Source organism: Laetiporus sulphureus, assembly GCF_001632365.1.
Source record: "Laetiporus sulphureus 93-53 unplaced genomic scaffold LAESUscaffold_19, whole genome shotgun sequence".
Lineage (NCBI taxonomy): Eukaryota > Fungi > Basidiomycota > Agaricomycetes > Polyporales > Laetiporaceae > Laetiporus > Laetiporus sulphureus.
Genome location: NW_024468528.1, coordinates 442,801 through 466,742, shown reverse-complemented (window position 1 = coordinate 466,742; position 23,942 = coordinate 442,801). Strand labels below are relative to the sequence as shown.

The 23,942-nt window shown below is 51.0% G+C and overlaps 9 protein-coding genes across 9 annotated transcripts; 7 read left to right on the top strand and 2 right to left on the bottom strand.

Moving 5' to 3' along the window:
• Window positions 1-417: 417 nt before the first annotated feature.
• Window positions 418-1,822, top strand: LAESUDRAFT_759221 (Clavaminate synthase-like protein; the record flags this gene model as incomplete). Its single annotated transcript, XM_040912565.1, has 5 exons — window positions 418-1,112; window positions 1,177-1,198; window positions 1,251-1,471; window positions 1,525-1,588; window positions 1,643-1,822. 5 exons carry the CDS (start codon window positions 418-420, stop codon window positions 1,820-1,822), a joined length of 1,182 nt encoding a protein of 393 aa, XP_040764469.1.
• Window positions 1,823-1,966: 144 nt separating this feature from the next.
• LAESUDRAFT_150200 (uncharacterized protein) lies at window positions 1,967-2,747 on the top strand. The gene has a single exon (XM_040901361.1). The coding sequence runs from the start codon at window positions 2,112-2,114 to the stop codon at window positions 2,622-2,624; it is 513 nt and encodes a 170-aa protein (XP_040764468.1). The 5' UTR covers window positions 1,967-2,111; the 3' UTR covers window positions 2,625-2,747.
• Window positions 2,748-4,286, top strand: LAESUDRAFT_150199 (uncharacterized protein). Its single transcript, XM_040901360.1, has one exon. The coding sequence runs from the start codon at window positions 2,871-2,873 to the stop codon at window positions 4,104-4,106; it is 1,236 nt and encodes a 411-aa protein (XP_040764467.1). The 5' UTR covers window positions 2,748-2,870; the 3' UTR covers window positions 4,107-4,286.
• A 210-nt stretch (window positions 4,287-4,496) lies between these two features.
• LAESUDRAFT_759219 (L30e-like protein) lies at window positions 4,497-5,779 on the bottom strand (the record flags this gene model as incomplete). Its single annotated transcript, XM_040912564.1, has 6 exons — window positions 4,497-4,629; window positions 4,685-5,065; window positions 5,121-5,298; window positions 5,347-5,536; window positions 5,620-5,661; window positions 5,720-5,779. 6 exons carry the CDS (start codon window positions 5,777-5,779, stop codon window positions 4,497-4,499), a joined length of 984 nt encoding a protein of 327 aa, XP_040764466.1.
• Window positions 5,780-7,261: 1,482 nt separating this feature from the next.
• Window positions 7,262-9,734, top strand: LAESUDRAFT_812674 (uncharacterized protein). Its single transcript, XM_040914430.1, has 19 exons — window positions 7,262-7,481; window positions 7,535-7,627; window positions 7,682-7,790; window positions 7,853-7,870; window positions 7,921-7,946; window positions 8,003-8,028; window positions 8,103-8,158; window positions 8,221-8,245; window positions 8,322-8,333; window positions 8,389-8,404; window positions 8,462-8,504; window positions 8,555-8,655; window positions 8,715-8,774; window positions 8,827-8,854; window positions 8,906-8,960; window positions 9,021-9,045; window positions 9,129-9,299; window positions 9,353-9,422; window positions 9,479-9,734. Exons 1-19 carry the CDS (start codon window positions 7,423-7,425, stop codon window positions 9,488-9,490), a joined length of 1,005 nt encoding a protein of 334 aa, XP_040764465.1. The 5' UTR covers window positions 7,262-7,422; the 3' UTR covers window positions 9,491-9,734.
• A 1,601-nt stretch (window positions 9,735-11,335) lies between these two features.
• Window positions 11,336-12,810, bottom strand: LAESUDRAFT_743286 (uncharacterized protein; the record flags this gene model as incomplete). Its single annotated transcript, XM_040911253.1, has 2 exons — window positions 12,637-12,810; window positions 11,336-12,571 (listed from the first exon to the last, which is right to left on the bottom strand). Exon 2 carries the CDS (start codon window positions 12,524-12,526, stop codon window positions 11,336-11,338), a length of 1,191 nt encoding a protein of 396 aa, XP_040764464.1. The 5' UTR covers window positions 12,527-12,571; window positions 12,637-12,810.
• Window positions 12,811-12,967: 157 nt separating this feature from the next.
• On the top strand, window positions 12,968-13,820 carry LAESUDRAFT_749928 (uncharacterized protein). Its single transcript, XM_040911588.1, has 4 exons — window positions 12,968-13,096; window positions 13,155-13,177; window positions 13,241-13,560; window positions 13,619-13,820. The coding sequence occupies exons 1-3, from the start codon at window positions 13,014-13,016 to the stop codon at window positions 13,546-13,548; spliced, it is 414 nt and encodes a 137-aa protein (XP_040764463.1). The 5' UTR covers window positions 12,968-13,013; the 3' UTR covers window positions 13,549-13,560; window positions 13,619-13,820.
• Window positions 13,821-14,394: 574 nt separating this feature from the next.
• On the top strand, window positions 14,395-15,165 carry LAESUDRAFT_749927 (uncharacterized protein). The gene is made up of 4 exons (XM_040911587.1): window positions 14,395-14,520; window positions 14,576-14,598; window positions 14,669-14,989; window positions 15,048-15,165. Exons 1-3 carry the CDS (start codon window positions 14,468-14,470, stop codon window positions 14,974-14,976), a joined length of 384 nt encoding a protein of 127 aa, XP_040764462.1. The 5' UTR covers window positions 14,395-14,467; the 3' UTR covers window positions 14,977-14,989; window positions 15,048-15,165.
• Window positions 15,166-15,908: 743 nt separating this feature from the next.
• On the top strand, window positions 15,909-23,112 carry LAESUDRAFT_725817 (Serine/threonine-protein kinase). Its single transcript, XM_040908896.1, has 30 exons — window positions 15,909-16,087; window positions 16,143-16,193; window positions 16,245-16,333; window positions 17,065-17,320; window positions 17,374-17,641; window positions 17,698-17,811; window positions 17,866-18,074; window positions 18,131-18,194; window positions 18,252-18,423; window positions 18,482-18,624; window positions 18,689-18,838; window positions 18,893-19,035; window positions 19,086-19,149; window positions 19,202-19,656; window positions 19,712-19,741; window positions 19,794-19,883; window positions 19,942-19,978; window positions 20,029-20,049; window positions 20,101-20,193; window positions 20,246-20,337; window positions 20,396-20,525; window positions 20,575-20,697; window positions 20,747-21,110; window positions 21,169-21,344; window positions 21,393-21,554; window positions 21,605-21,848; window positions 21,900-22,244; window positions 22,297-22,385; window positions 22,439-22,651; window positions 22,703-23,112. The coding sequence occupies exons 1-30, from the start codon at window positions 16,040-16,042 to the stop codon at window positions 22,981-22,983; spliced, it is 4,716 nt and encodes a 1,571-aa protein (XP_040764461.1). The 5' UTR covers window positions 15,909-16,039; the 3' UTR covers window positions 22,984-23,112.
• Window positions 23,113-23,942: the final 830 nt, after the last annotated feature.

Sequence of the window (23,942 nt, the reverse complement as noted above, 5' to 3'; positions counted from 1 at the left end):
CTCAGTTTCGAGTTGGTCTTTACTCCTCCACTTAAGCTAGAGATCCCTGACGGGATAGGCGAGAGCGGACCCAGGAGTTCCTGAGATCCTTCACACATCGGGTCCGTGGGATCTGGACACATTCATCCAAGAGCGTTTGGATGATTGGATTGAGATTTTTGCTGGCATGGAGCTTGTAGGAGATTCGGATGCCTAAACACAGATTCTGTATTATTTGCGTTCGCGTGTTCGCGCGTCAATGAGAGTCAACATCCAGGGTGAACGTTGTCTCGAACGCTTCGCACACCGGGCTTTAAAGTTTTCTGCCTCGTCCCATAAGCTTCATCCTCTGCGCTGCAAACGTTTACCGGTTAGCATGCAAAATTTCTATCTCAAGTTCTCTGTCGCAACTTGCAACCGCCGTTTCTTGTAACATTGATGGACGGCGAAAACGTCTGCTCATATCTCGCGACACCTCCCAAATATGAAGAGTTTCTGGTTTCCTACCTCATTCCAAACAATCCAGTTATCATTGGCTCCGAACTTGTGTCTTCATGGCCTGCCTTCAAGGAATGGGTGCTACCCGGCCAGCGGATCAATTGGGACTATCTGTCCAAGAATTACGGCCAACAGACCGTTACTGTGGCGGATTGTTCCACTCGCGAATTCAGCGACCAAAAGCGGCAGACAATGCTTCTACGTGATGTAGTTGCATTATGGAAAGCTGGGAAAGGGGATTCGCTTTATGTCAAGGACTGGCATCTTGCGCGAGCAGTTTTGGGATCGGAAGAGTTCTACTCGACACCTGAGATCTTCCAGGACGATTGGATGAACGACTACTACTCGGCCTGCACAGATGATGACTTTCGCTTTGTCTATGTCGGTGCTGCAGGCACGTTCACACCGCTGCATCGGGACGTCTACTCGTCGTACTCCTGGTCAACGAATGTCTGCGGGAGAAAGCGCTGGTGGCTCTTTCCGCCTGAACAGACGTCATATCTATTCAGGAAAGGACGCGAAGAGCATTTAGAGACAGCCTTCGACGTGAGGGATGTGGATCCAATGGAAGTTCCCGAATTTGTGAAGGCGAAGCCCATTGTAGTTGAACAGAAGGAAGGAGACACGATTTTCATGTGAGCACCTACCAGAATGCATCATCGACATGAACCTTGTTGATCATGTGTCTGTCACGTATAGCCCAAGCGGGTGGTACCATCAGGTATTCAGTCTTGGCTTTTGTATCACACTTAAATTTAGCGAACGCATCGCAGGTCGAAAACCTGACAGCTTGCATATCCATTAACCACAATTGGTGCAACTCCGTAAACCTCCCTTCTCTATATGAATCAATGTGCGCCAAGGTACTCGAGGTCGAACATGCATTGGAAGATGTGAAGGACATGCTCTCCGAAAATGCACCTGAGGATGACGATTGGCAGCAGGAGTGGGTGCAGATCGTGCAGGATGTAGTTGAGAAGGATGCAGGATGGAAGTGAGTCGTCCGTTATATGCTTTAGACTACACCTAATGGACCGGATTCACAAGCTGGGTAACGTTTTGGAAGATGGTCCTTCATGCGTTACAAATAGCAACGTATAATTCCAACGAGGTGAGAACCCCGTCCGATAACTATCGCATGAGGTGCTTGACCGACCGGACGCAGAGTACAGTTGCAGCAGGACACTGGAAGCCTGCACCTCCCGAACTGAGGCCTCCATGGAGCTTCGTCAAGGAACGTGTCCAGAAATGCTACGATGATTTCATTCAACGGGACCGTCGAGAATTCGCTCTCATCAAAAGCCTTAACGAGGTCCTGCTGGCGATCGAAGCGCACCTCGCCTGACGCTGAGCTCGTCAAATGTTAAACATCTGATCGCTGCATACGTGGCCAATGGATATTTGTTGATCAACACCACTGGGCATGCCAACTCGGTAGACGAGCGACCAACTGTCATCGTCATATAACTGTGATGCGTTGTTCATGGCAATCGATGACAAAGTCTACTTCTGTTGTCTTGAGCGCGGTACCGCACTCCTTGCCTTGACGACATCGACATTCCCATGGTTGCAAAGGCGCTAAAATGTCCATCAAAGCGGCCACGTGCTCGAGGACGAAATTGTTCCCCAACTGAATGGAATCGCTCTGCAGCCGCGCCATGGCCACGTCAAGTGTGCCGCGAGACTCTCCAAGTAGGGCACGGAATACTACGGCTTACGGAATGCATTTGCAGAATGGTACCTGGATACAAAGTCTGTCTCGCTCATGGAACATGGTGCGACAGTCGCATCACTTTCCGGTTGATGTCCGATGGCGAGAATCTGATGGACGGGGCGCTGAGGCTATGTACCAAAGCACGGTTCACTACGCAGGCAGTGCATGCGTAACGTACACATATAGCCATCGCTCCACCATGGACCACTTCTCTCGGTCCTGGCGACGAGGTACAGTACACTCTGCGTCCATAATCCTCCCTAGGTGGCTGGTCCACTCTACGACCCATCACGCATCCTTTCGCTTTCACGCCCAACCTCACGACCCTTTACGATGCTCCACAGGACCGCTGGCATGCTCGGACGGAGCACTGCTGCATCGCCGCTCTCTCCTGCACTGCTCAAGCTCGAGCCGGAGAAGCGTGTACGACTGATCAAGTCCAGCCAGAAAGTTAGCAGAGTGCTTGGTGCGACGCCCGTCATCGATATCCAGTCTCCGACGAGCGGCACGACTTTTTCAGCGATTCCGTCTTCTACGATTTTCGCCTCTCATGGCCCGCCGGTCGGCACTGGAAAGTCTCTGATGTCCCCTGCGGCCTTCTTCCACTCGGTTGTGCCCAAATCCCCTGCCCCCCGAGAGATGGTGGAGTCTCCTGTGCTTAGGTATAGAATTCCGGCGAATGAGACAAGCATCGATAGTCCGGTCACGACTACCGCGAACAGGCGAGCGACGAGCCAGCAGATTCGCAGAAAACATGTCCCCACGGCACTGCCGATTGCCGAAGCCCCGCGAACGGAGGCTATGCCACTTTCGCCTCTCCGGTATAGTGTGCTCAGGTGAGTTCCTCCGAAGATTAACGACTTATTCTGGCTTAAAGGCTTCCATTTGTAGCACAACAGGTATTCCGGGTCTGTCACCGTTCTCGCCCCATCTATCTCTGTCGCCAATCACTGTAGCGAAGGTGGAAGAGGGCAAACTTGCAAAACTCGAGAAGCTGGAGAGGCTGGCACTGTACGCCACCATCAGCGTCCCGCAGGAGCTGGTATATCCTTCCTTCGGCCAAGTAGAGGAGAACGCGGAACAAATCACATCTTTTCTTGATTTGTACCACTTGCATTCCTTTGATGACGCGAATTTCTCAAACAAGCGATCCGCCGCACAGCGAGAAGTCCTGAATGGAGGCGCTTTGCTGAGTGCCAATGGCGGCGATGGCACGAGCTGGAGGGTGAGCCGGGGGATTTACAGCGGGAAACGTAGGAGCCGCTCTGTGGAAGGCTTATATTCGCTCGACGATGCGTCGGAGATCGCAAGTCCGCGGCGTAGCGCAGGACTTCGGCCTCTCCAGTCTCCCTCATATCCCGCTCGTCCCACAACGATTATGAGTGCCTTCACGATCCCGGAATATCTCATCTCGCCCTCAATCTACTCCGAGGCATCTGCTGATCGCGATATCCACTTCGACGTCCCCATCATCGCGCCCCAGCACAGCCCAGGCAAGCTCGAGCGCAAACGCTCCATCGCGCGTGCGAGACAGTCCATCGTCGGCGCAGATGCGAAGCTCATGTCTCGCTTCCGCACGGAGTTCGGTACGCGTCCGCTCGAGTTCCCCCTGCCGCCGTTCCCAGCTCCTACAGGCCCATTACCGTCTCCGCCCGTCTCGCCATCAATCCAAGACGTGCGATCGCCCCGCGCGCCATACTGGGTGAAGCGCTCGCTTCGTCCGCGAAGCCCCGCGCAAGCACAACAGCACCTCACCGTCGTTCAGGAGTCTTTCATCAACTCCAAACGTACCTCGCGTGATAGCGTTAACTGGGCGACTCCTCGTACTCGGAGGTCTGAACGACGGATGGGCTGGGGAGGGCGTTGGAACCAAAGTTCCATGGCTGGAGTGATCGAGTCGCTGAAAGAATTGTGAAGTTAGAGTAAGGGGGCAGGTTAGGTGGAGATATTCGCTGACAGCATTAGTTCTAGTTGCTGAGTCAGAAATTCTCACGAAAGTTTAGAACATTCATGTAGTGTCCCTATGGTCCCTGGTCGACAACATGACATGATCTGATGCGCATATTTTCGCGAGGGAACGACGAGTGAGATATATAGACCCTGGCCACTTGCTAACTGTATTCTCTGATGCCCGATCCTTTCATGAGCACAGTACAACGTCGCATGATATTGTGCATCTCCATCATATGTGTCATACAACACGCAGCAGTAGCATAGTCCGACAGTGCACCGGCAAGCACGAAGGCTTCGTCTTTTAGCAGCCATCCTTCCAGCAATGCCCAACAGCCCAAGACAGCAAGGAGACTTAGAGCTTCTGAGCACTGGCCTCAGTGATAGTCTGGCCAGCGGCCTTCGCACGCTTGCGGAACATCTGAGCCGACTTCTTGCCACGGATGCCTCCACCCCATTGGCGGCGCTGCTCCTCATACTTGTCAGAGCTGTATTCAACGAAGTCAGCTGATACCAACCACTGCAAATGGGATGAGGACTCACAAATTTGCCTTCGCGGCACTAACGAGAGTGGCAAGCTCGCGTGTATCCTCACTCTTGACATCCTGGAGGGTGAGAATAGCCGCGGTTTTCTTGTGGACGACCGTACCGAGGCGAGCCTTGCCCTTCACGATGACATAAGGAACTCCCATCTTGCGGCAGAGCGCAGGGATGAAGATGACGAGCTCAATAGGGTCGACATCATGGGCAATGATGACGAGCGAAGCCTTCTTCGCTTCAATGAGAGCAACACAGTGGTTGAGGCCGTACTTGACGAAGAATGGCTTCTTGGAATCCTTAGCCTGAGCCTCCTTCTCCTCAGCAGTGGCCTTGGCAGCGGCATCGAGACGAGCTTTCTTCTCCTGCTTCGTCTCAGGGCGGTACCTATTGTGATACGGATTAGAGCGAGACGTTGGTGAACGATACGGAATACACATACTTATTCAGCAGCTTGAACAGCTGCGCGGCAGTGTTCTTGTCCAGTGTGTGCGAGAACTGGGCAATGGCAGGGGGGACCTTCAGGCGCTGGTTGAGGATGACCTTCTGGCGCTGGAGGCGGACGTATTCGGGCCACTTGACGAAGCGTGTCAGGTCAGTCTTGGGCTGGATGTCCTGGCCTGAGAACCAATGAGCCAACGAACGTAGTAATCCCGCAAGATACTGACCAATGCCAAAGTTCTTCGGGCGAGCCTCGAAGAGAGGGTTCTTCTGGGTCTTGGTCACCTTGCTGCCGCCGGGAGCGGGGGCGGGCTTCTTGCCGGATCCTTTGGCCTTAGGCTGGTCATTGAGACGAGTAACATCAGCATTCTGCAGATCTGCATAGAGAGCAGATCGTTGCACGATGCACTCGGAGCTCTAACGCTCATGTCTGACCACCACGAATGGCGATCAGAACACGAGCCCAGCGTGACTGTTATTGATACTTCATCGCTCTACACTTCGAGCTCAGCGAGGTCGACGCTGATGGAATGCGCTGGGTGCTGCAGGCGCAAAGAGGTCAGACAATCTTCGCACCGTACATCTGGATGAGACACGCACTATCCATCCCCCATGCATGATACAACCCTGACATTCCACGATAGAGACATCCGTGTGCATCGTGCAGCAGTCATCCAGCGACATATAGCTTACCATAGTTGGCGGTGTTCTCGAGGACTGGTGTAGACGACGACGAAGGCAACACGCGATGAGGGAGGCGTCATCATTTGAACTCCGATTCAAATGAAGCTCCGTCTCCGCGCTTGGTCGGTGGCGTCCCGTCTTCATCCTCTCTCTACTGTCGAGCAGAACCAATATTAATCAGATTTTCCGGCATCTGTGCCGATTCAAACGTTGTGCCTTGCAGCTGCATTTCTCCTATTGGTTATTCTTCTGGTATGATGCTGCCCATCATGCTCGATTCCGTGCCTCCCCTCTGTTCATCTCGCCTTTGTTAGATGTGGCTGCCTCGTGTGCTTTCCAACACCGTTTCAGACAGAGGGCTTTATTTCTATCACAGAATATCTCAGCGATCAACCGGCAACGATTGATATGAGATGCGCGAGTTGCAAGGCGCTGACTGTATCGTCTTCTCTTGTTCTAACTCCCACTTTGCACCGTCACGGTCTTCGCGCCGTCAACTTTGAAATACATAAGCTACCAAACGTCCCTTCCTTCCTCCTGACTTCATGTCATACTACTTCTATGATGGTTGATGATCCATGATGTGCGCGTGACTTAACCCCATCGACTGCACCGTCCTGCGGAATAAGGATACGATGTATCACCAATATCACGTAGGAGTAATAGCAGTCTGCGCTACTGCTGCGGTCTGGCCACTTCGTCCCTTGATGGCACTTACTGCTTTTCCAGCTGACGACTGTTTCAGGCCTTTGTCTATTAATCGTACCGGATGACTGATCAGTATCGTTCATATCAATACAGCATCCAGGAACACATCTGTCGTGCAATATGGCATTTGGAACATCTGTTGATGTACTTCGCGATATGCATCGGTGCTTCCATTCATATATCGTATGTTTCAAGATTCCTCATGCCATGTGTCGCTTAATTGCGCTCGTAGCTGTGCCGTCTCGATGCCAAGAGGCTGAACCTACCACAGTGGGCGAGTTCGACTTGCATGATTCAATGAATATGGCCGTGCTTTGTCAGATGTAGCTCAAGGGCGTTTTCCAGCTCTCACTTGCTCTATCACCCCCCGGGGGTGGGGGTTAATGGACGTAACAATCTCGTAAGAATAACTTTATTTATTTTCTATTTGAAGTTTCGCTTGATGACCTTATCTTCGGTGATATCCTCACAATTTGTTCGCTTTGAGTGTGACGGTATCCGAGCGCAGAGTAGTGTATACCCCATGCTACAGGTGAACAGGCCAGGACTTCTTTTATTGATATTCAATGCACGCCAGTTCAGAATTACCGCTCAAGGAGATGGCGGGAATAATCACATCACGATCGTGATGAACTTTAGTTTCTATTCCAATTGCGCCACATATCGAAGAAGCAGGTGGTGCGATACACGTAAAGTTTCAACGCCAACATTTAGATGTCAAGACTCGAGTCCGATGATCGTTTGCAGCACCACACATTGAGTGTTCATCTTGTTCCGGTGGGCTGTACATTGATTTGTTAGGTCAGTTCTTCTGGAGAAAACCGTATAAAGGCAAGCAGACAGAATAAATTTCTAAGAGTACCGGTTGATTCGTGATTTGCCTCCTGGACCTAGTGCAATATTTGAACACCATGGGCGAATATAGCGGCAATATTGGAAGTACTCTCGTGACAGTCTTCCTTTCGGCCATGTGCGGCGTTTGCAAACCAGCTTATACTGTTTGATATCTGACATGGATCACAGCCTTGTAGGAATGGCCAACGTACAGGTTGTGATATATTTTATGTGGTATCCCCGCGATCCACTCTCAGCCAAAGTTGGAGTTGTATGGCTGTGGTATGTCTACATCATCTTCCAATTTGAGGGAGATTCAGAGCTAACTGCTCATAGGCTTCTAGATGTTCTGCATCTGCTATTTTGCTTTGATATAGCGTACATTTATAATATCACCGATTTCGCCAATCCGTTTGGCTTACTGACGGTATCGTGGAGCGTCAAGGTAAGCCTTTATGTAGCCGTGCACTGCAGGTACATGTAGCTGATAACGCTTGACTTTATCAGGCACAAGGCCTTATTGAGGTATTTTACGCAAACATATATTCGCATAACTCTGTTTGACAATTCTCCAGATGGCGCTTATAGTATCGGTTCATGCGTGAGCTAGTCATCAACTCACCTTCTGTTAGTACTAAGTCAAGCTGTTATGTGCAGCTTGTACATTGAAAGAATCTGGAGGTGTATGCACGTTTCTATGCTTAATCACCTAATGAAGACTGACAATATATGTTTGGGCTCGCCGTCAATTTCCCAGTAAGTGACAAAGTGCACCGTGATGGCCCATATAAAAGAGTTTTACCCGTTTTCCTCGTGCGTGGCTGTCTCCTCCTCTGACTTATCATTACTCAGTCATAATGTCCATTGTCCACCAGAGTGTTATCTTGGCTGGCGTAGCCGGTAGGTAGCTCTAAGCTCCCGTTAATTGGACGCGCCTGTAACATCAAAATTCGCTGACCATCAATACTCGATGTAGGTGGGAGCATAGGTCAGTTGCCGAGTCTGGTTGCCCAATGATTCTATTACTCATTTATCTGTCTCAGTCGTTCTGTATCGCGTGTATGTTGGTGGAATACTCATATAATACTGATCTGCACCTAACGTCTTCGTTGATAGTTTCAACAAGGACGCTGCCACCCCCGATTTGATTAATGATGTTGTACGTCCGTCGAGCCTATCAGCGTATCTTGAATTTGACTGTCAGAGTAGTTTGTCAACTACTTTCCTCTAGGGGCAAGCATGGTGCTGGACACCTTAGTAGCGGCCTCCCTATGTTACTTGCTGTTGCGTTGTCGAACTGCATATAAGGGGTAAGATTACAATTGCTGCTGTGTGCTCATAGGCACTGATCTGGCTATCTTCATCCCAGCACGAATTCGCGAGTCATTGCCATGGTGTTTTTCACCGTCAACTCTGGCATGCTGACTTGGTGAAAGCTGTTGAGCATTCTGTTGAGAACGCTTGCTAATGTATTGCCTTAGGCTGTTTTCTCTTATCACTATCATCCTGGTGCGTCGGATTACACGTTGTTCAAGCGACCGGCCATGACAACCGGTATAGAAAATTACTCTTCCAAAGAGCTACGACAATAGCGTCTTGCTAATGCTCACGAAATGTGAGTTCACACGTCTATGCTATCTTTCGTCAGTGTATCATCAATCTTTCTTCTGTGCAGTATACGTGAACATGTATATGGCTATGTATGTCTCCATTGACAGAACTCATCGGTGACCAGACAGTACACGCGGAGCCTGCGCTGATTTGCTATTGCTGCATTCTTCAGGATGAATGCTCGCAGTGTCCTCCGGAAGTCTCACGTCAATGTGCAGGATACAATTGTGCTCTCAGACCTAAGGAACCCGCAGGACCATTCGTCGGATGAGTACAAGGGCGTCACAGAATCGACACGGCAGGCAATCCATATACCGCATGCTTCATCACGCCTTGAAACTGTGTAAGTGCACCTTCCTGTATATAATCGGTAAAAATGCTGAGGGCGAAATGAAGTAGTGAACAGAACGAGGGCTTACGGGACCTAAATGAATACAAAGCATCCGCACCCATTCGCGACAATATGGTGGGTGACCTCTGAATCATAAGGGCGCAGTTGAGCCATGCTGACACCTCGTCAAGTTGGATGTTTAAACTGTCCAAGTCTTCGCATTGCCCTTCACTTTCAGCCAAGGCAATGCAAACGTGGTGTAGTACCCGATCGTATAGTCATCCAACAAGTATGCTTCCACGTATTTTGAGATTTATGCAGTTTCAGCGATCCGATCTTGGAGCTGGTTGTTCTATGTATTGAGTCTCTCTCGGTATTTTTGTAGGTACATCGACAAACAAAAACGTGTATATTGATGTTGAGATGCGAATAAATATGACATTGGAGACTGACGTTTAAACCGATGACCTACATTTGACCATTCTGAATACTTCGGAAATGCGATCTCTGTAGGTGGCTGACCCTTGCACGAGCAATCGTCAGCTCATGGAAATATCCGAAGGCACGTTAAGAAATAATGCGTCGCAGATTGGGATAGGAATCGCCAGGTCAGGTCGTTCAGAGAAAGCGGTTTCAGTTTTCCATTTTCACGACGCCAATATGCATATTACCTGTAAAATGGCAAACTTGTCTTCTCCTTCTCCTCTAAACTCGCGTCGATGCATCATATCAGATGCCGCTATATGACAGCACGTACATCCCTCGAAGCTCCCGCGCGGAATCGTTCAAATGCATCACAGTGTGAGGTTTCATAACTCGAGTCCGACAAATGTCCAACACTTTGATCGATTTCCCGGACGATATGGACACAAATGGAAACCTGGACACTACGAGCTCGATTGATGCGAGTAGGCGAGCTAGCATTAGTCCACAATTCTCCCGATAAATGGGCTTGCTTAGGTTGGACGTAGCCGTGCAGCGATGAATCCGAGCACACTGGAGTTTATTCGGTATCAACCTGCTGGTGGGACAGCATGGAACTATTACGTCCGGCACGTTGATCTTCAGAACGCAACGCCATTTGTTGAAAGATAAGAGTTGGAGGGCCGGCATGTAGCACCCCACGATTTCGACTAGTCTTATCTGCTCGTTCACTAAAGAAACTGAACAGATCAATCCATGGCGAGCGACGGCTTAGACTGACCGTCAAGGTCTTCACTGACATTGTCGTTGCAGAGGACTGGGCGGGAAGTTCCGCGGCGACTTCCTCGACACGCTTGACGGCATCGTTGGAACCATCCCGTCTCTCGGTACGGCAAAATGCAGGCACAACAAGGAATGTCTCGTCTCACTGGAAGAAACACTGACACTGTCTGCCTCGAGCCGGATGCAGCAGTGAGCACGGGAACGTATGTGCGAAGCAGGGTAGCAGGGGGGGTTCCGCGCGATCAATTCGGAAATGGGAGGCGGCACGGGAGGAATGACGCCTCAGGGAGAGCTCGAGGGCGAGTATCCATCTCAGGGTGGTGTACTGGCAGGCGCGAGTGCTTAGAGAGGCAGGAATGATCGCGCATTCCATGCAGGGCAGTAGGACCAGGAATACGTTTGGCCGCGGGGATCGGACAGCCTTCCTGCAGACCACTCTAACAGTGGTCCTCGCACAGGCGTTCCGTCCAGCGGCTCTCGTGTCTTGGGGTGATGGCTGACCAGTCTGCCCAGGCCAAGGATACGTACGTAAAATCCTGATAGCATTGACCGATTGCATTAATCTAGTGAGGCCGGTGGAGTACGGTTGAGAAACGATATGTTTATGGTGTGATATTTATCAAGAGCGATATCCGTTGTCAAGATGCGAAGCAGTTTGATACAGAGCCCGTTGCGAGCACTTGAAGAACGAAATTTCAGTTAATGAACATCTATAGTGTAAGTAACTCAGAAACAACTTCAAGCGAAGTAACCCAGTCTAATCCATCCGCGATGCATCACAGACCGCAGTCCCCGGGTCTAGTCATGGAGCGATCCAAAGGAAGCGTAATGAGGCACAGCAGTCATGATGACCACCCTATAATATAATGGGCATATTCCACCTCGTCTTCGCTATGCCGTGACCTCACAGCCTCATTCGCCTCGCATACGATGACCTCCTTGGACAGAACGCACAAGGCAGGCTGTATATCATCCAAGCGGTCCGCGTGTGCTCCAGCCAGTGGGAAGATCTCCTCGATAGCGCTGGATTCCAAGACGTGAGTCGGTCGAAGGGGGATGACGAGGTGGAAGTGTGCAGGCGGCGCTTGGGCGACAGAGTGGTCTGACGAGGGCTTTCGGAGGAGCTTCTGCACACACCCTTTAATCCACCGAGCGTGTTCAATTTCGTAAACGATATCTGCACCCAAGATGAGGTCAAATGGTTGGTCAAACGGCGGCGAAGGGTTGTTGTTTTCCGAAGAAAATCTCGACCAGTCGAGGAAGTGCGTGCAGAGCGGAATGGGGCATGCTTGTGGGAAATTTATTTCGCAGTTGTTACGCAGGTTAGCCAGCACGGTGGGATATAAATCCGTCGCGACGACCGAGTATCCCGGATTCGCCCGCGCTTCGAGCAGTCTCGCGAGAGTCAGACTAACCAAGCCCGTCCCGGCTCCGAGTTCCAACGCCCGCAGGCCGTTCCTATGCATGTCGAGCCCGAAGAGCTCCGGACGGTCGACCATTGTCTCTGCGAGCAGACACGCGCTGCCCCATGTCTGCGCGCCTACGCTCGCGTAATCCTGGTTCTCGAGCGGCACGTCCGTCAGCTGAACCTCGACGGGCACGTCGGAATACTGGAAGCGGAACACGCGCGTGACGGTCCCGGCGGAGGCCGCCCCTGCGCAGATGGCAAGCAGGGAAGCAGCATCTTGGATGAGCGCTTCTTGCGCTGCTACCGTGGAAGGGTCAGACTCGTCGGAATAGCTAGGAAGTTGATCGGCCTTAGTGATGAGCGCAGTGAGCCACCGGATGGCATACGAACGTTCGAAGACATCCGGACGGAGGACATCGAGGCCGGGATCTTCGCTGTCTTGAGAGGGAGGTGATGCGGTCTTGGAGGCGTGTTTGTGTTTGCTGTCGATGCGACGAATGCCACGGACTTCTGGGTTATAGATTAGTCGCAGATAATGGACGGCTCTGATGAGATCCTCAGCTGAGTGATGCTGGATCTTGCTTATAGGTGGGAGATACGATGTCGGAGGAACGAGTATGGCCATTCAGGGTCTTCGCTTGAACTCGAATGGCTTGCAAGAGGATTTACACTGTGAATAATAGTTGATCGTGTTTGTTCAGTTGGTATATAGAGTGATAAGTCCAAATGACATACCGATGAGCAGCAGGTGCCGTAAATTATGAATGAAAGCCGACTGGGGAAACTTGAGCGGCACGCAGCTTCGCGCGTGTGTGAGCCTTACGGATGCGATCTCAGACGCAAACTTCGTGTTGAGCCGTGGATATCTGGATTTTATAGAGGAGCACAACAACTGATACATTGATACCGTTTGCACGGTATCAATTTGTGTGCGTGACATGCCCTTCCGTAACAGAACCCGTCACAGTCGCTGTCACAACGTATCATCGCACGTGATCATTCCTGGAAATACGTCATGGAGGACCTGGAGCTAGTGCTGCACATATATATTCGCAAACTCGCTCCTTTTAACGTCACAAACATACGCACAACTTGCATCGTACACACTCAGCATGTCGAACACTAGCAGCAACAATACTATCAGCAGCAATCCTAGCAGCAACAATCCTGGCAGCAGCTGGGGCACTAAAGTGAAGTGAGTGCGCAGAGTCCATCAGCGGTGTCAGAGGAGATACTTATAAATCCCTCTACAGGGGCGCATGGAACACGTTTGAAGGCACGCATAAATGATTGAGATTGTCGCAACATCATTTGCTAACCTTTCGCTTCCCACTGACAGGTGCCGGCGACTCTCTTCGGGGCGGCATGATGGATTTTGCCGACACGGCGACCGGTACCGATAGACACGCACACCATGCAGAAACGGATATTGGCCACCAGAAGACGGAAGAGGGCGTGGCACAGATGAGGGGCGGTCACCAGGCAATCTCCACTGATGGCACCCGGACGACAGACACGACGACGGCTGCGCCGCCGCTGCCCGCTCGTAGCACCGATGCAACGCACACTGGTTCCCCGGGCACTACGACTACGACCAGTCATACAACCAGTACCACCACGGATAATGACAGACGCATTGCTCCGTGAATGTCAATATTTGTGAGTGTTTTGGACGGTCCACCGAGCTCACGATGAATTGACGCGTCGTGGATATCAGAGTGTCGCTCTTCGCTGATACTCTAGGTGTAGTCCTCACCCTCTTGCGGTCGTGACACGGCCTGGGTCTAGTGTATAATTATATGCCATCTTAAATATGACGAGCTATCAGTGTGAAGTGTAACCGTCAGCGGCCGATACTTGAACGAACATGTAAATCATACGTACCTGAACTATGCAGGGTTTGGAAAACAGGTAACTCTAGCCACTGAAATGCCGCTCAGTAAGATGCGTGAAGCTCAGCGGAGCGGCTAGATGGTTGGTACCGAGCCATGTATCTGATATTTCCCGGACCGACACACGAATAGCTGTCAAAGTACTCGAGCTTTCTTCAGCTGGATCCGAATGCGTCATTGCGATGTTCACTCAGTAATGCGCAGTTGACCAGGTCGCCCGACGATGAGCGACTCTGAAGCGGGTCCGATCGATTCCGGACCGTCTGTACTTGATCGTGTTTGTTCAGTTGGTGCATAGAGTGATGGGCCCAAATGACATACTGATGAGCAGCAGAAGGCGTGGATTATGAATGATAGCCGACTGGGGAAACTTGAACGGCACGTAGCTTCGCTCGCGTGTAAACCTTACGGATACGACTTCAGGTGCAAATGTGTTGACTCGTGGATATCTTGGATCCTCAACTAGGAGTACAGAGGTTATGCCTCGAAATCCCTGCGGTGCCGTGACGTGCTGCTACATGACAGAGTCCGTCACGGGCTGTCACAAGGTAACATGCCCTCAATCGAGCGGGCGGCCTGGAGTTAGTGCTGCGTATATATTCGTGAATGGGTTAACTCGCTCGTTCAACAGAGCATTCACAAACATACGGTCTTGAGTGCATCGCACACCCGCCATGTCGAACACTAGTGGCGACAGTCTTGGCAGCAGTTTGGGCGAGAAAGTGAAGTGAATGCGCATTCATGCGCTATGTCAGAGCAGATGCTAATAAATTCCTCTGCAGGGGCGCATGGCACGTCGTTGAAGGCACGCACAAATGATAGAGGATAGAGACGATCGCAACTTCATTTACTTATGTTTCGATTCCCACTGGCAGGTGCCGGTGACTATCTCCGAGGCAGCATGATGGATTTTGTCGACTCGATGACCGGCTCCGATGGACACCATGCGGAAACAGAAAGTGGCAGACAGGAGACGCAAGAGGGCTTGGCAGAGTTGAGGGGCGATCCCAAGGCAGTCTTCGATAATGCGACAGACACGAAGATGGTTCCGCCGCCGCCGTTCACTCGTAGCACCGATGCAACGAACACTGGTGCCACTGCTGGCACCACTGGAACTACGGCTACGACCAGACATGATACAACTAGCGCCAGCAAGGGTACTGGCAAAGGTATTGCACCCTGAATGTCAATATTCTGTGAGTGCTTTGGACGGTCCATCGAGTTTACGATGAATTGACGCGCCATGGATGTCAGATTGTTGCTCTCCGCTGCTACTCTTAGTGTAGTTCTCACCCTCTTGCAGTCCTGACACGGCCTGGGTCTAGTATATAGTTATATCCCACTTTGAATATGACGAGCCATCAGTGTGAGCTGTAAATGTCAGCGGCCGATACTTCTACGAAAAGAAGTAAATCATACGTACCGGACTTCAACTATGCAGACTTTGGGAAACACCACTAACATGCCGCTCAGCAAGTGATATTCCTCGGAACAATACACGAATAGCTGTCAAAGCACTCGAGCTTTCTTTAGACGTGCTGAGGGCACGATAACGAGACAGAGAAGATGAAGTTCCGAAACGGCCTATCGTCGTCGTGGTGAGACGCGTCAGCTAGATCCGAATGTTTCATTGCGATGTTAGCTCAGTAGTGCGCAGTTGACCAGGTCGCCTGATGATGAGCAACTCAGAAGCGGGTCGGATCGACTTCGGGCCGTCTGTAGACGCTCTCGTTTCTGGCAACTCTTCTCCTCGACCAAGATATGTATTCAGGACATAAAAAGGAGTGCCCGGGACGAGAGAATGCAAGTGAGTGGTCGCATGGTAGTGAGTTGCGGCGTCAACGCGCGTCCGATGGCTCAACGCGGTCCCGTGACCTCAATTTGGTACTTCCTCGCCTAAGTTTAGCATCTTAATCTTCGCCTCTCTGGGCGACGTACAATTGAGGATACAAGAAAACCAACAATAGGTTGCTCATTACTGAGAAAGCGGGTGCCGAAATGGGAGTAGCCCAACGATCTACAATGGCGTGACAGTCACACCGTCACACATACCAAAACGGGTGAACATGGTGTCGCGTTGCCACTGCAGCAGCTGCATGACTCTGCTTGACTTATCTCTGTTCTGAATTTCTACCTCCACCTCGAACACTGAGCAGAACACGAGCGATGCAGGCTTGAGCTGCCGAGGTCCGCTGGGCCCTCCCCTCCTCAAGCAACAAGTCGACTACTTGTTGGTTATCACCATCATGGAATCTACGGACGAACGCCAGGAGCTGGAGATCACTGCGCTCAAGGTATGAAGGACGTTTATGGAGGTGCCAATCCATATAATAATGGTGGTGGATGCAGAGTATATATGCCGAAGATTTTGTTGAGTGCCCCCCTCCAAAGGTTTGGAAGGTACGTGTCAAATTGAGTTCTTTACCCTCGAGCTAATGTAATATGTCTTAGGGAGCACCTCGATTGCCAGAATTCATCATCAAAGTCACACATTCTGACCCCGAGTATGCCGACAAGATATATTTTCATTTGCATACGAAGTGAGTGCGCGTCTCTCTGTTCACTACAACGGCGGCACTTTTCACAGACAACTTGCCTGTTGCGAAAGGGATCGGCGCAGATCGCTCTGGCCACGAGGATGTTCATGGCCCACAGCTTCCGATCTACTTGCTCGTCGGTCCCTATCTTGATGTCTGTTCTACCCGTCGGGCAGCCACAGCGAAACGTGCAGTAACCTCCGCATCGCTCTGATTGGCGACTCATCTTCTGAACTCGAAACGGGCATATTGAGATGAAACCATGACGCTCTCTCGACGACACAGGTGTTCACGTGGCTGACGTCCATCGAAACGCATGGCAATTGACGCATATGGGTATAGAGTATCAACTCATCCCTTTAACCTTGACATAGTTGAACTGCTCAAAATGCACAACATCTATGCCTACAATTTGCTATGCATTATGAGCAATACAACCGTATAGTGACGCCGAGTGGAGAAGCGTCTTCTTTAAGGGGGGCCTGAGCCCTGCTCCTGACAGTTGACTCCGGGGCGCGTGCTCTACTGACGCTAAACGTCATCATTTCTGCTTGAGATAGGTACAACGCAACAAGAGGATTGTAAGAAGATGTTTACTGCTTGGATCGCGTTGATTTGCTCGTCGCTTGCTGTCTAGTCGAGGGTGACGTTGGGACCTCCTATCAGTCCGGCTACAGCTTTTTCTGACTCCAGGCTTGTTCGCATTATGCCGATTCTGATCTATTCGCATTCAGATTTCCCAAGACATACCCTACGATAGCATGCCCTACGTTTACAATACAGCAACCCATCCAGGGGCTAAAAGGCCCTGAAATTACCAGACTATCTAGTGCAATCCACGCAGAAGCGCAGCGGAACAGAGGCTCCGAGATGGTCTTCCAGATTGTCACCTTCGCACAAGAGTGGATCACGAGCAACGTGTCACCGCCCGTCGAGGTTGTCGGGTCGTTAGCCACCGAGATGAACAAGCGTGCGTATGAGGAAGAGCGAGTGGGTTGCGTAGTTTCTATTCACATGGGCCGGCTGATCCATTGTGTCTTCAGGCAAAGAGACAGCGAGAGGAAGAGGAAGCGGAGCAAGAAGAAGAACGTGCTGCAGCGCTAGCGCAAGAGCTCGAAGAGCAGATCCGTGCCGATGTAATACGCCAGCAGCTCGAGCGTGAACGGGTGGAGCGGGCTCGCAAGCGCGCGGTTTCGGATAGTATCGAGACGGACATCTCGGAGGACACGACGCTGAGCGATTCGTTTGCGCAAGAGCTCGAATGGCGAGGTGTGCGATTCAGCAAGGTCAAGCTATTCCACCCTCAGCCAGGTACCTATGGTTTTTTCATGTAGGAGCGTGATAATCGACCGATAGCATGTGGATAGATTGCCTGGGCACGATATACCAAGCGGAGCCTGTCTGTGACAACATGCATGAAACGGTCCCGTTAGAGCTGCTGTCCATCACGTTCCATTCGCAGTATTACACCACCAGCCAGGGTAGGGGCATCAACTGATTATGTCATGGTGTTCTGCTAATTGCTGCGCCTTCAGGCCGGAAGAAATTGAAGCAGCTCGAGAGTGAGATACAGCGTCTGACCGTGCTGCGACACCGAAACTTGCTAGCAGTAATCGCGGTGAAGTTGACCAAGCCAAACTCGAGCGTCTCTCCGCGCCTGCTCCTGTTGTCGGAGCAGCGGCCAGCAGTTACGATGCACGATGTGCTTGAGGATTGCGACTGGATGCGCGAGGACCGTGCTGCCGTACGTCTGCTTCTGGCGCAGGTTCATCGCTGCTGAGCACTCAATCACAATTGCAGGATTACTTGGTCCAGATACTGTCCGCGCTTCAGGTCGTGCACTCAAATGACCTTGTGCATCGAGGTCACTCTTCCCAGTGGTGCGTTCCTTGCTTGCACTGATCTTTTTAATTTCTCACAGGCCTGTCGGCGAAATGCATCGGTTTGTCTCAACGCGAGGAAGGCGGTGCTTCGAAGGTCTTGAAATTATTTCGAGTCGGATACCACGTCCGTCTGCTTGACCTCCACCGCTCGAATCCGTTCGGTTTCAACATGGATCCGAGAGTGGACGAACCGCCGATACCTGAGGGATGGTATGTACAAAATGCAACGATCTTTCACTGGTCACCTAGGCATGACATTTCCCCTTAGGCTACCGCTCGATGCCATCGAATCCCCCCTGGTGTACACGAGGAGTCGAGACATCCATGCGGTGGGCATTGTGCTCCTTCAGATGCTCATGGGGCGAGATGTTCTAGAGCGCTTCCCCGACGTTTACGCTGCTTTGCGCAATTGTACGTGATGCATTCCAGTGTCGATCGTAAACGGTGCGTTGACTCATATTGCTACCACACCCAGCAACTATCTCGCCGACGATGCAGCAGCAAGTCATGAGTATGCTAGTTCAGAACAAGAAACATCCCGTCTCGTGCCTCAGTCTCCTCAGCGAGCTACAAGGAAGGCCGAGATCACCTGTACACACTCGCACTCCAGCGATATCCATTCTAGGTACAGTTGCGATACCTGACGTATTCCTCAGAGGGCTCTGAGCTCTCGATTTAGGTAACCAACGCACGCCGGGACCGAAAACGCCGACGACGCAGCCTTTCAATGGCTCTCCGGATACCGACTACTTCCGTGCTCCTCCCCCAAGGGCTCGACATGCCAGCAGATGGAAGGAGGATTGGGAGGAGCTCGAACTTCTGGTAAGGCGAACTGACTAGCTCCATGTAGAGATGGACTGAGCAACGTACAGGGTCGTGGCGCTTTCGGCTCTGTTGTCAAGGCCCGGAACAAGATTGACAATAGGATCTATGCAGGTGCGATTAATTTTAAACGATCTGTGATCATTGAAGCTAACATTATCTTAAGTCAAGAAAATTAAGCTGCGGGCCATGCAGAGCGACAGCAGAATCTTTCGAGAAGTCAACGCTTTAAGTCGCCTTAACCATCGGTTTATTGTCCGTTATTACACAACGTGGGTGGAGACGTCAGAACCGGCATCTACGGCGGCATCTTCAGATTCGGATGATTCCACTGAGACTGCCGATGGAGACACATCGGTGCCCGATGAGAAGTCTAAAGGCGATGACTCTGGTGACCCCTTTAGCATTGACCTTGATGATCTTGATACCGGCAGTAGACACTCGTTTCCGAGTATCCATTTCACGCGTTCGGGCAGCGCTACGATTGAGAAGACGAGTGAAGGCACGTCCGGTAGTGCCTCCGATAGCGACGATGCCTTCGGCAGCTTGTTTGCGCCTCAGAGCACTTCGCGACCGATGACTCCACCACCAACGGTGTCCAGGACATTATATATCCAGATGGTAAGCTGCTGCTGCTGATTCACGCGATGATCAGGTTCGTCACGAATATCTGTAGGAGTTTGTCGAGCGCCAGACGCTGAAGGAGGTCAGTTTGCTCACCATCGGTCGCGATTCACATCTCAATCATGGGTTGACAGCGAATTGCCGAAGGGATCACCGAAGAAGAAGCGTGGCGACTATTCCAGCAAATTGTCGATGCGCTGGTTCATATGTCAAGTCTGGGTATTGTGAGTATGGATGTGCACCGTCCCGTTCTGACTATTACTATTAAGGAACGATTTTCAGCTACATCGCGACATCAAGCTCACGAACATTTTCATTGGTATGCTCACTTGTCTATCACTGGCCGACTATGACTGACAATGCAGTCAGATGGCAAGGGCGACTGCAAAGGTATGGCTCACTTCTCAGATGAGAATTAGAATAGTTGTCTGACCGACGCAGTCGGAGATTTTGGACTGGCGACGTCGAGCTTGGCGGCTGTTGACCCCTCCGACGTCACGATGTCCCCGGCGAATGATGCAGAATTGACGCTTGGCAAGTTGTTTTACTGTCAAGTATGTTCCAACTCTTACAGCTTTTGCAACAGATGTTGGGACACGACTCTATATCGCTCCTGAGGTCCAGTCATCAAGAGGTGGTCCTCGCGATCATACCAAGGCAGATATGTACAGTCTTGGGGTACGATGGCCAGAAGAGTATGTTGATGGTTCTACTGACGCTTATCGGTTCCCTGCAGATTGTCTTTTTCGAGATGAACTATATGTTTACTACTGGCTCTGAGCGTATCACTGTACTGGAGGATCTGCGCAAAACTGGCATTTTCTTTCCTCCTAGCTGGGATCCAAATCGTGCTAGGCAACGACAGAGTGTGTTATCTGATGGCTATTCGAGTTTGCATTGTCTGACAGCTTTCAGTTATCACTTGGTTGCTGCAACACAATCCAAACGACCGGCCAAGCGCGCTAGAACTGTCGCAGAGTTCCCTTCTGCCACCACGTCTGGAGGATGAATACTTCAAGGGCGCTTTGAAGATGATGAGTAAGTAGCTTGTGACAACTGACCGAACCAAACTGATTTTTTTCCATAGCCAAGAAGGATTCCCCTTACCTACAGTCTGTCCTGTCCTCACTCTTCAACCAACCCATGAAGCCGTCGCGAGGGTTTCTCTACGACTCGTCGGCCGAGTTGCCAGAGCATGCTACTCTCAACGGCAAAGTGGTAGACGTCCTCGTGGAGATCTTCCGCCTTCACGGAGCTGTTAGCATGGAACCTCCGTTACTGATACCAGTGATTAATCCTGAAGACGAGCGCAATCGAGCTGTGTTTCTCGACAGGCATGGAGAAGTTGTGTCGTTACCCAACAATGCTCTCCTACCCTTCGCCCGGCTGGCGGCTCGCCAGGATACCAGGCGGATCAAGCGCTTCCATATTGGCGATATTTATCGACCAAAGTCCGTTCATTCGTCGTGTTTGCATCAATTTTTTTTTGCATTCTGATTGTGCGTTTAGCATCATCGCTGGTCATCCTCGAGTAGCCAAAGCAGCTGTGTTCGATATCATCAGTCCTGACCTCTTGATGGGACCAAGTGCGGCCGCGGCAGAAGGAATCTCCATTGTGAACGAGTGTCTCAATAAGTTCGCTAATGTAGGACAATACTATGAGATTCACATCTCTCACTCGCGTAGTAGGTTCAACTGCATGTCGATTGCCGTCATATTCTCATGGCCTTCAGTCTTCGAGATAGCACTGGATAGGATTCCTGCGGAACATCGCGAAGCAGCAACGGAAGTGCTAAACCAGACCAAGTCCTCCCAGGCTCAGAAACGCTTGTCACTGCTCCGCAAAGGCATTGCAAGGAACATCGTTGATGAACTCGAGACCCTATCGGAAGTTGGTCAGTGACGGCTATCATTTTGGGCAAACGCGGTACTCATCGGCGGATAGATCAGGATATCGATGCGATTATGAACAGACTGGAGAAGGTCGCACCTCCCTTGGTTTCTTTGCTGACACCTTACATCAAAGAGGTGAAGAGCACCATTCAGTTCGCAAACGCTGCCGGAGTTACGCGCCCTATCTTTTTCGACCCTCTGATGCTAAGCAACCGAAACCCGTACTTCAAAGATGGCATCTGCTTTGAAGTCGTAAACCGAAACAAACGTTCAGACATCCTTGCCGCGGGAGGCCGGTGAGTTTGAAACTGAACATACTATCGGATATCTATCTGACCGAATTGCAGATATGACAATTTGATCGCGCGTCTGGCTCCGCTGAAGCCGAAATCTGACGGGATATGTGCTGTAGCTGTCCAGATTTCACTCGAGAAGATCACCTTTGCCCTCGCTGCCTATCAGAGCGCGTACATCAAGACTCTGCTCAGAGAGCAGCGTTCCTTCGGCTTCTGGAGTCCTCGTCGTTGTGACGTATATGTCGTTTCATATCAGCCAGGATATCTAGCGGAACGATTAGAGGTGGCGGCGATGCTATGGCAGCATAACATCAGTTCAGACGTTATGTACGAGTCGAGTCTGCCCGACATTGAGCAAGAGAGCCACATCGACATATGCTACCGTGAAGGCATCTTGTGAGTTGATAAACGTCTCTGTACCCGGAGTCAGTTCACATTTCTTTCTCAGGTTCATCGTTTATCCAAGACCGAGGGCTATACGACGAGATCTCACGGCATTCAAGGTCAAAAGCGTTCTCAGGGGCACCGAATATGAAGGTGAGCATCTCCAAATGTTCAGCAGTGTGTGTGAATGACCGTGCTCTGGACAGTAACCCGGCAGGAGCTCGTGCCCTTCTTATATCAGCAACTCATGGAGCAGAAACGAATCGATCTATCAATCTCTGGAGTATCTACTGTCACCGAAGCTCCGTTGTGTGTAAGCGCCTCAAGGGAGGCTACGAGCGGCTCAGACGTGCAGCTTGTTTTGCCGGGCGATACAAAGAAGAAGAACAAACATACCAAGCAGATGTTCCTTGACAGAGGTTAGTCATTGTCCCTATAATGCGTAGAAAATGCTGACAACGACACTGTAGCGTTCGATGCGAGTTTGCAGGTGAAGAACGCTGCGATGTCAGGGATGCCCACACTTGCAGTGGATGTCCCTCCTTCCGTATTCGAGGAGATGACTAAGAATACTGGTTGGATTACGGACGAAGACGCGTGGAAGGCCATCTTGGCGAACTTCCCCGCCCAGCACACTGTGTATGCTCACCAGGTAAAGGAAGCTGTGATCAAGCGGAAGATGGACGGCCACAAGTTTATCCTACTCTTCTCGGTCCGTGACGAACGGATGTTTCTGTTGAATCTATCGTAGGCAAGCAAGTGTAATGTGCGTTCGGTGTTGGTTTGATGTACTGTAGTTCTTGTATCCCTGAAGAATGTTCGAAAGTGATGCGTCGGTGGAGTGCGCTGGAACCGCCATTCAATTTACTCATCAATCAAGCCAGCACAGCGTGTGTACGGACATGCCATGATCTCCGGAGAGCATTGGAATCTCGCGTGGTAGCTTTGCAGTTAGCTCCGCACAACGTTATCATCAACACTAGGGATTATCAACATCGCTGTGGGCAGTTTCCTACAGACTGTGGAAGGTTTATTGATGGCTCATTGACGTTTCCAGTCACGTCTCTCTACAGCTTCAAGGACGAACCAGGGTTAAAACCCAAAGAGGTATCTCCATGCTAGTGCGGTCAATCATTGCTTCTTGCATCTCAGGTTGGGCCAAACCTTGCGTATGGGTGACCTGGCTCCGAGTCTGTTGCGAGTCTAGTTCCGTATCTGGTACAGCGGGAGTCGTCTTAGATAATCGGTGAGCCTTTTACCATGATCCCTAACGTCCTAGTAGTCGGACGCGCCTCTGTCACGTCGAGGTGTTCCATTACTACTTTGACGGTGACGGCGGCGGCGCGCCACTATTTCACTACCATTCATCATGGTCTGAAACGATGACCGCTACCGTATCAATTGTGTTATATTCGCTACGCTCAACAAGGGGTTAGGCCCCAGGTGTCTTAGATGATTTTATTTGGGTTCCCAAACAAATGATGAGGATGCTACAAAATCTCTGACGATATTGGGGAGCGTTTCATCCTTGTTGACCTCTTGAAACCATCTTCTCCCGACCGGATGCCATCCCATCCACACTATATCAAGAGTGGACACAGGCCGAGTGCCAGGATCTCTACCCCCATCTTCTCCTCGTGCTGTGGTCTCTGCAACTCAAGGTATTTCATCCATCATGCTCTATTACGCTCGTCAGAATGTGCTGCGATT

Excerpts from the sequence above, each read along its gene's own strand:
- LAESUDRAFT_749928 (XM_040911588.1), top strand. The coding sequence starts at position 13,014 with ATGTCGAACACTAGCAGCAACAATACTATCAGCAGCAATCCTAGCAGC. Across the intron at positions 13,097-13,154 it reads AGCTGGGGCACTAAAGTGAA|GGGCGCATGGAACACGTTTG; the intron begins GTGAGTGCGCAG and ends ATCCCTCTACAG. Across the intron at positions 13,178-13,240 it reads CGCATGGAACACGTTTGAAG|GTGCCGGCGACTCTCTTCGG; the intron begins GCACGCATAAAT and ends TCCCACTGACAG.
- LAESUDRAFT_725817 (XM_040908896.1), top strand. The coding sequence starts at position 16,040 with ATGGAATCTACGGACGAACGCCAGGAGCTGGAGATCACTGCGCTCAAG. Across the intron at positions 17,812-17,865 it reads GTATTACACCACCAGCCAGG|GCCGGAAGAAATTGAAGCAG; the intron begins GTAGGGGCATCA and ends CTGCGCCTTCAG. Across the intron at positions 22,245-22,296 it reads TGCTACCGTGAAGGCATCTT|GTTCATCGTTTATCCAAGAC; the intron begins GTGAGTTGATAA and ends TTTCTTTCTCAG.
- LAESUDRAFT_812674 (XM_040914430.1), top strand. The coding sequence starts at position 7,423 with ATGGGCGAATATAGCGGCAATATTGGAAGTACTCTCGTGACAGTCTTC. Across the intron at positions 8,029-8,102 it reads CATTGAAAGAATCTGGAGGT|TAAGTGACAAAGTGCACCGT; the intron begins GTATGCACGTTT and ends TCAATTTCCCAG. Across the intron at positions 9,300-9,352 it reads TCATCACGCCTTGAAACTGT|TAGTGAACAGAACGAGGGCT; the intron begins GTAAGTGCACCT and ends GGCGAAATGAAG.
- LAESUDRAFT_150199 (XM_040901360.1), top strand. The coding sequence starts at position 2,871 with ATGAGACAAGCATCGATAGTCCGGTCACGACTACCGCGAACAGGCGAG.
- LAESUDRAFT_150200 (XM_040901361.1), top strand. The coding sequence starts at position 2,112 with ATGGAATCGCTCTGCAGCCGCGCCATGGCCACGTCAAGTGTGCCGCGA.
- LAESUDRAFT_749927 (XM_040911587.1), top strand. The coding sequence starts at position 14,468 with ATGTCGAACACTAGTGGCGACAGTCTTGGCAGCAGTTTGGGCGAGAAA. Across the intron at positions 14,521-14,575 it reads AGTTTGGGCGAGAAAGTGAA|GGGCGCATGGCACGTCGTTG; the intron begins GTGAATGCGCAT and ends ATTCCTCTGCAG. Across the intron at positions 14,599-14,668 it reads CGCATGGCACGTCGTTGAAG|GTGCCGGTGACTATCTCCGA; the intron begins GCACGCACAAAT and ends TCCCACTGGCAG.